General features: G+C 38.3%; 1 protein-coding gene across 1 annotated transcript in view; it reads right to left on the bottom strand.

Moving 5' to 3' along the window:
• Window positions 1–6,681: 6,681 nt before the first annotated feature.
• DNAH9 (dynein axonemal heavy chain 9) overlaps window positions 6,682–14,240 on the bottom strand; it is a 722,341-nt gene continuing 714,782 nt past the window's right edge. The window contains exon 69 of the mRNA XM_007948048.2: window positions 6,682–6,909. Within this exon, the coding sequence (XP_007946239.1) occupies window positions 6,682–6,909 (228 nt within the window). The remainder of the gene's footprint in view (window positions 6,910–14,240) is intronic.

Genomic DNA, 14,240 nt, shown 5'->3' with positions numbered 1-14,240 from the left:
AAAGAATGTTGATGGGATCTGGATTGGGATTGCATTGAATGTATAGATTGCTTTGGGTAGAACTGACATTTTCACAATGTTCAGTCTTCCTATCTATGAGTCTGTATATATCTTTGAGGTTGGTTTGGTTGATTGTGTTGTTGAGATCTTCTGTATCTTTGTTGAATTTTTTCCTAATTGTTCTGTCCTTCATCAAAGGTAGTTGAATTTTTTTTTTTCTTTTTCCTAGTTGTTCTGTGTTGACATCTCCTACTAATATTTTCCCTTTCACTTCAGTTAATATTTGCTTTATGTATTTTGGAGCTCTTTCATTTGGTGTATAGATAGTTACGATGGTAATGTCTTCTTGGTCAGTTGACCCTTTTAACATCAAGGAAAACTACAGACCAATATCCCTTGTGGATACAGATGCAAAAATTTTGAACAAAATTGTAGCCAATAGACTCCAACAATATATCAAGAAAATCATTCGTTATGAGCAAGTGGGGTTCATATCAGGTATGCAAAGATGGCTTTACATCAGAAAAACAACCAATGTAATCCATCACATAAATAAAACAAAGTGAAAGAACCATATGATCATATCAATTGATGTACAAAAGGCATTTGATAAAATCCAACACCCATTCCTGATCAAAACTCTCAGGAAAATAGAAGGGACATTCCTCAACATAATAAGGGGCATATATGCAAAATCGACAGCCAACATTATTCTCAATAGAGAGAGATTGAAACCGTTCATTTTGAGAACAGGAACCAGACAAGGATGCACTCTTATCACCACTTGTATTCAACATTGCATTGAAAATCCTAGCCAGAGCAATAAGCCAAGAAAGGGAAATCAAAGGCATCCAAATTGGTAAGGAAGAAGTAAAACTATCCCTATTTGCTCATGATATAATACTACATAGAAAACCCAAGAGACTCAGCAAGAAAACTACTGAAACTAATTGAGAGATTTAGCATAGTGGCAAGATACAAGATCAACATCCAAAAATCAGTTGGATTCCTCTACATCAGCAAAGAAACGCCGCAAAGGAAATAAGGAAATCAATACCATTTACAATGGTTGTTGTTGTTAAGTGCTGTCGAGTCAGTCCTGACTCATAGCGACCCCTCCTTGGGTTTCTGAGGCAGTATCACTACAGAAGTAGGATTGCCCAACCTTCCTTCCGAGGAATGGCTGGTGGGTTTGAACTGCCAGCCTTCTGGTTAGCAGTCAAGTGCCTTAGGCACTATAGTACCAGAGCAATAGCTAGCAAAAAAATAAAAAATTAAAATTAAAAAATAATAAAATACTTGGGAAAATATCTTACTAGGGACAGAAAAGACCTGTACAAAGAAAAGTATATAAAACTACTTCAAGAAACCATAAGAGATCTACATAAATGGAAAAACATACCATGCTCATGGACAGGAAGACTGAACACTGTGAAAATGCCCTTCATTGTCCCTCAGGATGGTTTTCACCTTGAAGTCTATTTTATCAGAAATTCATACTACTACTCCTGCTCTTTTTTGGTTGCCATCACCTTGGTATATATTGTTTCCATCCCTTGATTTTTAACTGATTTTTATCTTTGTGTCTAAGGTGGGTCTCTTATAGACACCATATTGTTGGGTCTTCTTTTTTGATCCAATCTGCCACTCTTTTTCTCTTGATTGGTGCATTTAGTCCATTCACTCTGAGTGTAATTAGTGATAGGTATGAATTGATTGCTGTCATTTTATTGTATTTTTTGTTGTTATTGGTGGTTTCTTTGTTCCAAATACTCTTCTGTGCTGAGTTCATTTTGTTACTTAGTATTTTTTTCTCTTTACTTCTTTATTGTTGGTTTTGTGTTTACTAAGACCTTGTGATTTTCTTCTTTCTTAGTTTGGTTTGTGGTGTAGTGCCTAAGGCATTTGCTAATCAGAAGGCTGGTGGTTCAAACCCACTAGCTGCTCCTCGGAAGGAAGGTTGGACAATCTGTAGTGATACTGCTTTGGAAACCCAAGGAGCAGTCACTATGAGTTGGATCTGACTCGATGGCAGTGAATAGTAATAGTAGTAGTAGTTTGGTTAGAGGGATTGTTAATTTTCTTTGTGGTTCCCCTGTAGTAAATTCTTAGCTTCCCAAGTTTGTAACCGTTTGTTTTGTGTAGACATTGCCCTGATTTCCTCTTCATTTGTAAGTTTTGTAGTTATAATATTTATTCCATCTGTTTGCTTTGTTGGTGTCATTTACAGATTGACTCCTCTATTTACATTTTTTGTGAGCTTATTTTGAAATTATTTTTCTGAGTTGGTTTCTAGATAGTTGTGTCAAGTGTTTTGATGTTAATTGGTTGTTTTCTGTTGGAAGGACTCCCTTTAGCATTTCTTGTAGAGTTGGTCTGATTTTCACAAATTCCCTTAATTTCTGTTTGTCTCGGAATGTCTTAATTTCCCCTTTATATATGATGGACGTTTTGGCTGGATGTATAATTCTTGGTTGGCAATTATTTTCCTTCAAAGTTTTGTATGCCATCCCATTGTCTTCTTGCCTGCATAGTTTCTGCTGAGAAATCACAGCTTAAGTCTTATTGGTTGCCCATTGTAGGCAACATTTCATTTTTCCTGAATTGCTGTCAAGATTCTTTGTGTTTGGTTTTGGAAAGATTGATTATGATGTGTTTTGGTGACTTTCTCTTGGGGTCTGTCCTGCATGGGGTTCATTGAGTTTCTTGGATGGATATCTTTTCATCTGTCATCATATAGGGGAAGTTTTTTATTAGCAAGTCTTTGACAATTTTCTCAGTGTTTTTTTCTTTTTTGCTTTCCCTTGTTCTGGTATTCTAGTCAGATGCATGTTATTTCTTTTCATGTCATCCCATATAAGTCTTAGGTTTTTTACATTTCTGTTAATTCTCTGATCTGATTTTTCCTTATAAGAGCTGGTATCAAGGGATTTGTGTTCTAGTTGGGAAATGTATTCTTCAGTCAGTTTGAATATAGTCTTTTGTCTTTCCAGTGTGTTATGTATCTCCATAGGAGCTCTGGTGGCATGGTACCTAAGGCATTTGACTGCTAACCGGAAGGCTGCTGGTTAAATCCCCCAGCCACTCCTTGGAAGGAAGACTGGGCAATCTATCTCCATAGGATACCACCTCAGAAACCCAAGGAGGGGTCGCTATGAGTCAGATTCAACTTGACAGTGGTGAGTTTGGTTTGGTTTTGGTATTTATCTCCATAATTGTAGTATTTAACTTCTGGATTTCTAATTGCTGTTCTATATGATTTCTAGTTGTCCATTTATTTTATCATTTTGTTCTTGGATGATTTTCTTGAATTCTTCAAGGGTATTGTCTGTTTTCTCCTTGCTTCTCTTTATGGTTTCCATGAGCTCTTGGAAGGTGTGTGTGTGTGTGTGTGTGTGTGTGTGTATCTTTTGAATTCCTTATCAGATAATTCCATTACTTGTTCTTCCTTGGGGACATCTTTTGATTCTTTAAATTTGACACTTCTTTCTAGTATATGTCCTCTTTTTTTGTTTGAATTGAAATTATCTGTGAGACATTTTGAAGTTGTCTTTATTTGTTGGTTATGTGGTGATTTGTTTTCCCCTGGTTTTGTGTTTTACTTTATTTTAATATATCTGGAAGTGTGGATCTGGTTTCCTGCTTTGGTTTTACTTTGGCTATACTGGGTCACTCTCCAACTTTCTCTCTTGGTGGAGTCACTGGTGGGAGTATGGGTGCAGGTCTCTCTTTTTGTGAAGAGGAGTTGCAGTTGGGATGAGCCAGTGTTGTCCACCATCTTTCAATGATCCTGTGGTGCAGGAGTTACTGGTGTTACTCATCTGTTGGGTGAGTTAGTTGGTGTAGTAGATATGGCTGACTAGTGGACATTTAATGTGTTCTTCCAATTGAATGAGGCAAAAAAAAAAAAAAAAAAAAAGAAAAGAAAAAGAAAACCAAGGAGAAAAAGAAGAATAATGGAAAACTAATATAAGAAAAAGAAAAAAAACAAAAATTGTGGGGTGAGAGGGGTAAAAGTTTGGTGAAAATGAAAGAAGAGGAGGTAGAGGGGAAAATGTTCAGATGGAAAGGAAGAAAAATTGAGGAAAAGTAAAAAAAAAAAAAGGGAGGATAAGGTAATTGAGGGATTTTTTTCTCATTGTGCTCAGCTAATGGCCCTTGGAGCAGGCAGTTGTGGCAGAATCTGCTCATTTGCTGAGGTGTGCAGTTGTGTAGGAGAAAGGAAATTGGCACCAGAAGTGACTTCCAGGAGAGGAGGCTAAAGCTTGTTTTTTGTGTTTTGTGTGAGGTTGCAGGCACGGGAAGGACAGCTGCAGACTCTGAGTGTGTTTGGAGCAGTTTGCTCAGAGTGGCCATCAATCAAAGCCTTGCAGTTCAAACCCACCAGCCACGCCACAGGAGAAAGGGCAGCCCTTCTCTGCAAAGATCCACAAGCCCCAGGACCCCAGAAGGCAATAAGACTTCACAAAAAGGGTTGCTAAGAGTTGGACTTGAGCCCCCGCTGTGGGTCCAATTTGGGGTTTTGTTTATTCAGGAAGAGTTTTTTTCCCATTTCCCTTACTCCCTCCCAGACTCCATGGCAACTTAAACTAAGGGAAATTTGATCCATTTCCTTATTCAATCTCCCACACATGTGGCTTTAGTTTACATTGAAATCCTCCTGATCTGTTTACCCTGTGTTTTTAATGTCTGTGGTTCCATGATTGTTTTTCCCCCTCCTCGACCTTCTTTGTGTGTGTAATGGCTTCTCTTCAGGCTGGGCAGATTTTCCCCCCCAGATCCCCCCAAATCATTGGCTTTGTTCCTTTTCCTGTCCTCATTCAGTCTAATACTTTATCTTCTCATTAACTGCTCATAATGCCAGCATTTTTATTTGTATGTTTCACTGTGTTTCTCTAAATCTCTATTGAAAGAGGGATTTGGAACAATCTGTTTGTAGGACACCATCTTAGGACCTGATACCATGGGTTCTTCCAAAGATACATGCTGAAAAGTGTCCTCTTGCTCAGGTATAATGAGACTTCCACCTTCCTTTTATTTGGTTTTCTTTGTTCCTGCCTGTATTACACTGTTCTAGTGAGAGTCTGGAAGGCAGATGCTAACGAGGAAGAGTGAGCTATATCTCCCTGAAAGCAGATTCCGTTACAGATAGGAGTGAACAAGATGTTGGCCAACAGTGGGAAGTGAGTTACTAGTTAATGGGAGAGGAAGAAGAACCCAAGATAGAGTTCCAGGAATAATCTATTAACTAACTCTCTTATAGCATGAAGATGAGGAAGAAGGCCCCACTTAAGTGGGTATAGGAACCCCCAGGCTGAAATCAGGAAAAATATGGAGGAGTTGCCATCAGAGTCTGTATTCTGAATAGCAAAGATGTGTAAGATGGTGGGATTTGATGCTTTCAATCAGGATTTCTCACAGTGTGGTCCCTGGACTGGAAACATTTACAACATTTAGATTTGTTGAACCAGAGACTTAGTGGAGTCCACCAGTCTTTGTTTTTAGAAGCCCTCCAGGGGACTCTGACACCTGAACAGGTTTGGAAATTCTGCTCTCAATAGTAATTGATTGAAAAATAAGCTTCTGCAGGATATGAGGGGATAATGATCCTAGAAGGACTACTGGGCCCTCTCAGGCATTTTTTACCAAACAAGCCTCCCCATCAAACTCTTTAAAACTCAGTAAAATTGTGGAGCCCTCTGGGGTTTCAGTGATAATTTGTTCCACAGAAGAAAATTTAGAAAACTTAGGTTAACAGGCTTTAAAAGAAAGATTTCTTGGCTTCCTCTTAAATGATCTAAAAGATGACATAGATACAGGGAAACAACCTGCCTAGTGTTCAGCTGTATCCTCAGCAGATAACAGGTGTTAGATAAAATTTTCTTAAATGGATGTGTGAATGAATGAAAGAAAATACCACATTATTTTAATAATGTGATATTTAATCCTTTAGAGCTGGTGTAAACAATATATGACCCACCACCTCTTTGCATAAATAAAGCTTTATTGGAACACATCCACACCTATAAGTTTATATATTGTTTCTGACTGCTTTTGGGCTGCAGGGGGAAAATTGAGTAGTTGCTACAGACACTATAAGGCTGGGATGCCCCAAAACGCTCTCTGGCTCTTTGCAGAGAGAAAGTTTGCTGACCTCTGGTCTAGAGTAGTACAACTGGTCAGACTAATGTGCATACAGATCACCTGGAGATCTTGTTAAAATGTAGATGATATTTCATTTGTTATGCTGATGCTACTAGTCAAAGGAGTGAAGGGACTAGCTGAGATCTACAGCACTAAATACAGTGTTTTGTAACAAGATCAGGGTCTCAGGTGTTTGTGGCAGGTTTCTCTGGGTCTCTTCATGATCATTTATGACTGCAACTCTCAAAAGACTGGACAAGACACAGTTGAGTAAATCACTTTATTAACAAAGGTGAATATTATGTAATACTCTACGCTCCTAGTATCTGGGCCCACTTTTCTCTTGTTCAGGGTCTCACTGATATTAGGCACTTCTCCAAGTTCCCTATATGAATTTTTTTTCTACAGAATTGTGGGAGGTCATGATTTCCCATTCATGATTCTCTAAATATCTGAGGTCATGCCTTACACATCCATTTTTTGGTGTAGCTTCCAGCCCAGCCTCTTTTCTTGCTTTCTTACTGACTCTGCAGGAATCTATATCTGGAGAAGCAAGGCTACTCCAGCTAGAACCCACTTGGATGGGATCTCTTTAGTTTTTAGATTGAAAGTCCATACATAGGTAGGTCCCCTCTGACAGGTCTTGTACAAAGGGCAGGGATAGACATTGCGGCAGTCCTGCTTATCTGCAGGGATGGCCTTGATGAACATCACAGGCATGGGGGGTGTCAGGTCTTTCAGTTTTGCATCTGTAATGATCCCAGCCTGAGGACAAGAACATGAGAGGAGCCATTTTAGATCAGACCCAGAGCTCATCCAACCAGTCTTGCTTTTGTTAGAAGATGCAAGGGAGGAAAGACTGGGATGGCATGACTACCTTTGTACTTACCCTCTTCCAGGTATTGTACTCAACACATGATGTAATGGATCTGGTATGTGTATGTATTTATTCATCCTAAATCACTTCTTGAAGCAGAGTACGAAAGGCTGCTATTTATCATATATAGCAAACTGCCTAGTCTTGCACCGTCATCACATTCCCTTTTATACCTAAGTCCATTGTTGCAGCTACTGTGTCAATCCATCTCATTAAGGGCCTTCACCTCTTTTGCTGACCATGTACTTTACCAAGTATGATATCCCTCTTCAGGGAGTAGTCCCTTCTGACAATAAAACCAAAGTAGGTGAGATGATGGCTGGCCATTCTCGCTTCCAAGGAACATCTCACTTCCAAGGAACAAGTGCCTTAAGGAAGATGGCATAGTACCTGTAGCCCACATGTTTGTTCCCTCTAGCATCTTAATTCCTGAATAAATAGGTATAGCAGATAGAAACAGTGATATTGGAGTTGTGAGGAACTAGGGAGAAGATAGGGTATCAGATTTGATAGAGGTGGAGAAAAAGAGCACATTAAACAACTGGGAAAAATAAACACCTGCCTAGTCAATGCAGAGACTGAGAGACAGAGAAGCAGAAGGCCCATTAGCAATACAAAAGAGATTGGTGGGAGAAGGAGGAAGGGGGCAAAAAAAAAAAACCCACCATGGAACCCACAGAGGTGGTGGGGACTCAGAATACCCTCATCAGGAGTTTCTGATGGAGATCTTGGGAGCTAAGCTGACCTTACTGGGAAACAGATCAAAACCCCCTTGGCTTGAGCTACCACAGAGTTCAGAAAGGGGTGGGCGAATGGAGGAAACTCTCTCTGAGTAGGTGGAGCCCTGGAGTGAGCTCACAGCAGTGGGCTTGAGTTCATCTCTTCCAAAACTGCTTATTAACACAGAGTGGACCAGGGTACGGGGTTTTTGAGGCTTCCCAATCCAAGTGAAAAGTAGTGGCTCTCTCCCCTTTGGGGTCTCTTGTCTATTTTGAATGGTGGGTCTCCAGTTGACAAGACATCATCATTAGTACCCATTGCCGGAAGACACAAACCAAACTGCCTGAGCCAGCAGTGTTTTGCTCAAATGTGGAAAATGGGGACTTGCTACAGGCGCTGTTTTTCCTCCCCGCCTTCTTTTTCTTTTACCTCTTCACCCCTGCCTCATGCAATAGAAGGAATACATTAAGCCACCACAACTCCTGCTCGTCCCAATTCCAAATCCCCTTCATACTGAACAGACCAGCATATACATCCACACCAGTGAGTCCACCAACACAAAGAGAACTGGAGAACAACCCAATACAGCCAAATTAATAACCAAAAAAGTACACTTGCTCCACACTTTCAAACATAGTTAAACATAAAATCAAGGTGAAATAATTCAACACATAACTAACAGTTAAAGACAGCAACTTCAAAATGTCTAGGAAACAACAGACAACCTCAAATTTAAAAAAAAGGAAAAGAAAAACAAAACAAAACAAAACAAAAAAACAAGAACAGGATAAGACAATAGAAATAAAACCCCACGCTAAAGAATTATCTCTCATGGAAGAAGAACAGGCAATAGAATTATCTGAGAAGGAATTCAGAAGATATGTATATAGGACTGTACAAAAGCTCAAGGAAACCACAACAAAATTAAGGAGTACCCTGGAAGAAGTCAAGAAAACCATTCAAGAACAAAATAACAAGATAAATACACAATTAGAATTCATACAAAAACAGCATTTGAAAATCCAGATGAACAGTAAAATTACAGAGTCAGACAACACAGTAGGACAAGAGTAGACTACTGGCTGAAGAACGTTTTTCACCTAGCAGACAAATCCCCTGATGCCAGCCTGTATAAAGAAAAGTCAGAGCAAAGATATAAGAGAAATGAAGAGCACCTAAGAGTTATGTGGGATGACATAAAAAGAAACAACATATATCTCTTTAAAATACCAGAACAAGAGAAGGCAAAAAAGAAGGGGGAAAAAAAAAAAAAAAAAAAAAGAGAGAAAATTGTGGAAGGCATGCTAACAGAAAAATTTCCCTATATCATGAAGGAAGAAAAGATATCTGTCCAAAAAGCTCAGTGAACCTCATACAAGATAGATCCCAGGAGAAAGCCACTAAGACATATCATAATCAAACTCTCCAAAGCCAAAGACAAAGAAACTTGAGAGCAACTCAGGAAGAAAGAAATATCACCTACAATGGACAACCAATAAGACTAAGTTCTGATTACTCAGCATAAACTATGCAGGCAAGAAGGCAATGGGATGGTATATAAAAAACACTGAAGGAAAAGGACTTCCAACCAAGAATTCTGTATCCAGCCAAATTGTCCCTCAAATAAGAGGGTGAAATCAAGACATTCTCAGACAAACAGAAATTAAGGGAATTTGTGAAAACTAGAGTAACCCTACAGGAAGTTTTAAAGGGAGTTCTTACAATAGAGAACCTACGACACAGAACAACAAATTAAACTCAGGACACTTGACATCAATACTTAGAAACAAAACCAGAAATAGATGCTCAAAATAAGCTTATAAAACAATGTATACAAAGAAACAAGGGAGTCAGTCTGCACAGGACACCAGCAACAAAGCAAATAGAGGGAATAAAAGCTCTAATTACAAAACTTTGAAATAGAGAGGAAGACAGGACAATGTCTTTATAGAAATGATTGTTCCAAACATAAGGAGACAAGAATTTACTTCAGGGTAACCACAAAGAAAATTAGCAATCCCCATGAACAAACCAAGAAAGAAGAAAACCATATGGGCTTACTTAGCACAAAAGCAACAATAATTAAGGAAAGAGAAGAAACACCTGATAACAAAATGAGTTCAGCACAGAAAAATAGTTGGAACAAGGAAATTACCAACAAAACAACACAAAACACAATAGAATGACAGCAATAAATTTAGATCTGTCACTAATTACATTTAATGTAATGGACTGAATCCACCAGTCAAGAGAAAGAGAGTGGCAGATGGCTATGAAAAGAAGGTCCATCGATATGCTGCCTACAAGAGATCCATCTTAGACACAAAGATAAAAACAAATTAAAAATTAAGGGGAGGAAAAAATATATACCAAGCTAATAGCAACCAAGAAATAGCAGAAGTGGCAAGATTAATTTCTGATAAAATAGACTTCAAGGTGAAAAACAGCATAAGGGATAAAGAAGGTTATATGATACTAAAAGGGTCAATTGACCAAGAAGACACCACCATAATCAATATCTATGCACCCAGTGAAAATGCTCCAAAACACATAAAGCAATAACTGAATTGAAAGGAAAAATAGACAACTCTACAATAGTAGTAGTAGACTTTAATATACCACTTTCAAGGAGGGACAGAACAACTAGGAAAAAAACTCAACAAAGGTACAGAAGAACTCAACAACACAATCAAGCAACTCGACTTCATAGATATACAGAGCACTCCACCCAACAAAAGCACAATACACATCCTTCTCTAGTGCACATGGATCATTCTCCACAATAGACTATATGTTGGGATGCAAAACAAGCCTCAATAAATTAAAAAAAAAAAAAATTGAAATGCTACAAAGCATCTTCTCGGACCACAATGCTATAAAGTTAGAAATCAATACTAGGAAGATCAAGGAAAAAATATCAAATATGTGGAAATTGAGTGATATACTGATGAAAAACTACTGGATAACAGAAGAAATGAAGTGTGAAATAAGAAAAAAATCCCAGAAACAAAGAATGAAGATACATCTTACCAAAACCTATTGGAGACAGTGAAAGCAGGACTCCCAAAACCTATTGGAGACAGTGAAAGCAGGACCCGGAGGTCAATTTATAGCAATAAATGTACACATCAAAAAAGAGGAAAGAAATGAAATTGGCACTCTAACTCATCAACTTCAACAATTAGAAAAAGCAACAAAAGAAATCTACAGTATCCAGATGTAAGGAAATAATAAAGAGCAGAGCAGAAATAAATGAAACAAAAAACAATAGAGAAAATCAGCAAAACCAGAAGCTGGTTCTGCAAAAAGATTAACAAGATTGACAAACCACTGGCAAATCTAACAAAGAAAAAGAGGGAAGATACAAATAATACGAATAACAAACAAAATGTGCGATATCACAACAGAACCAACTGAAATAAAAATATATTAACAGAATATTATGAAGAATAATACTCCATCAGATTCGAGAACCTAGAAGAGATGGACAAGTTTCTATAAAAATAAGACCTACCTAAACGGTCCCAATTGGAGATCGAATACTTGAACACACCCATAACAAAGGAACAAATTGAGCAAATCATTTAAAAAAACTACCCACAAGACAAAGTCCTGGCCCAGATGGCTTCACTGGAGAATTTTACAAAACATTCAGGAAAGAGTTGACACCTGCACTACTCAAACTATTCCAGAACATAGAAAAAGATGGAATACTTCCAAATTCATTTTATGAAGCAAGCATAACACTGATACCAAATGCAGGGAAAGACACCACTACAAAGGGAAACTACAGACCAATATCCCTCATGAATATAGACCCAAATATCTTCAACAAAATCCTAGCCAGCAGAATCCAACAACATATCAAAAAATAATACATCATGACCAAGTAAGATTCATACCAGGTATGTTCAACATCAGAAAAACAATCTGTAATTCACCACATAAACAAAACAAAAGAATCATATGATCCTATCAATCAATGCAGAAAAGGCATTCGATAAACTCCAACACCCTTTCCTCTTCAGAACTCTCAGCAAAATAGGGATAGAAAAGAAATCCCTCAACATAATAAAGGGCACATATGCAAAGCCAACAGCCAACATAATTGCTAACAGAGAAAGACTCAAAGCCTCCCTTTGTGAACGGGAACTAGACAAGGATACCCTCTATCACTGTTTCATTTAACATCGTATTGGAAGTCCTATCCAGGGCAGTAAGGCAAGAAAGAGAAATAAAAGGCATTCAAATAAGTAAGGAGGAAGTAAAGCTATCTCTATTTATGGATGACATGATCCTATACATAGAAAACCTAAGAGACTCAGCAACAAAAATTACTGGAACTAATAGATTCAGCAAAGTGGCAGGATACAATGTCAACATACAAAAATCAGTTGGATTCCTCTACATCAACAAAGAAGCCTCTGAAAAGGAAATAAGGAAAACAATACCATTTATAATAGCTACCAAAAAGATAAAATATTTAGGAATGAATCTTAGCAGAGACACAAAAGACCTATTCAAAGAAAACTACAAAACACTACTACAGGAAACTACAAGGGATCTACACAAATGGAACAACTTGCCTTATTTATGGATAGGAAGACTGAATATTGTGAAAATGTCAATATTACCCAAAGCAATCTACACATTGATTGCAATCCTGACCCAGATACCATCAACATTTTTTAAGGATATGGAAAAACCAATTATTAACTTCATATGGAAAGGAAAGAGACCTCAGATAAGCAAAGCATGGCTGAAGAAGAAAAACAAAGTGGGAGGCCTCACACTCCCAGATCTCAAAACCTATTATACAGCCACAGTAGTTAAAACAGTGCTGTATTGGTACAGTGATAGATAAGACCAATGGAACAGAATCAGAAACCCAGAAAACCAGAAATGGATCCATCCATATATGGACAGCTGATCTCTGACAAAGGACCAAAACCCATTAAATGGGGAGAGAGAGCCTCTTTAACAAATAGTGCTGGCAAAATTGGATATCCACCTGCAGCAAAATGAAACAAGATCCATACTTCACCCCATACACAAAAATAGTTAGATCAAAGACTTAAATGTAAAACCCAAAACTGTAAAGCTTATCAAAGATAAAATAGGGGCAGATCAAGGGGCCATAGTCTACAGCATATCAAGCATAACCCAGAATGCACAGATAATGGAAGAGAAGCTAGATGACTGGGACCTTCTGAAAATTAAATTATGTGCTTCCAAAGACTTCTCCAAAAGAGTAAAAAGAGAACCTACAGATTGGGAGAAAATATTTGCCTATGACATATCTGACGAAGAACTTATCTTCATAATTTATAGAAAACTTCAATACCTCAATGCCAGAAAGACAAATAGTCCAGTTCAAAAATGGGCAAGGGACATGAACAGACACTTCACTAAAGATGATATACTGGTGGCCAGCAAACACATGAGGAAATGCTCACGATCATTAGCCATTATAGAGATGCAAATCAAAACAACGAGATATCACCTCACCCCAGCAATAATAGCAAAGTTCAACAAGACAGAAGATAAATGCTGGCAAGGTTGCGGAGAGATTGGAACTCTCATACACTGCTGGTGGGACTGAAAAATGGTACAGCTGTTTGGGAAAATGGTATGGCATTTCCATAAAAAAGTAGAAATACCATTTGATCCAGCAATTGCATTACTAGGAATATATCCTAAAGAGGTGAGAGACAGGACACAAACAGACATATGCGCACCCATGTTCATCACAGCACAATTCCCTGTAGCAAAGAGATGTAAACAACCTAGATGCCTATCAACAGATGAATGGATAACCAAATTAAGGTACAATCACACAATGGAATACTATACTACATTAAAGAATAATGAAGAATACGTGAATCATCTCACAATGTGGATGAATTTGGAGGACATTATGCTGAGTGAAATAAGTCAATTGCAGAAGGACAGATACTGTATAAGCCCATTACTGTAAAAAGTCAAGGAAGGGTTTACTTAGGGAAGGGAACTCACATTGGAGGTTCCAGGGGATGGGAGGGAAGGGAAGGGAAAATTTCAGACTAGTTGGGGTCACATGTTGATTTGGGTAAAGGGAAGAACAGTATGGAAAGAGTCTGTGACCAGCATGATGACACTGGGGAAAGGAAAGGCACTGAAACATGCACACAAAATGTAGACGACAGAGGCAAATACTAGTATATGCACAATACTGCATTACTACTGACACCAAACACCAGGCTACAGATAAAGTTGTAGGCAACTGAGAAGATCAGGTGAGGGGCAGTGAACAGGGATGTATCCTAGACCAAGGGTAGGTTTAGCTGAAGATAATCTTCCATAGATATGGGTGACACAAAATTAGCCACACTCATTACAGAAGCAATAGAAGACAGATTTGGAGGGATCTCGGAGACAACCAATTGAGACAATCGATGCCAACGGAAGCAGCAGTCAGGACATTAGACGACGTGTAGCATTGGGAAAGTCAACTGCGAAG

This window comes from Orycteropus afer, unplaced genomic scaffold, assembly GCF_000298275.1.
Source record: "Orycteropus afer afer isolate SDZICR_OR568_19922 unplaced genomic scaffold, OryAfe1.0 scaffold00199, whole genome shotgun sequence".
In the NCBI taxonomy this organism is placed as follows: Eukaryota; Metazoa; Chordata; class Mammalia; order Tubulidentata; family Orycteropodidae; genus Orycteropus; species Orycteropus afer.
Note: the sequence above shows the minus strand (reverse complement) of the source record. Positions and strands in the feature narration are given on the sequence as shown.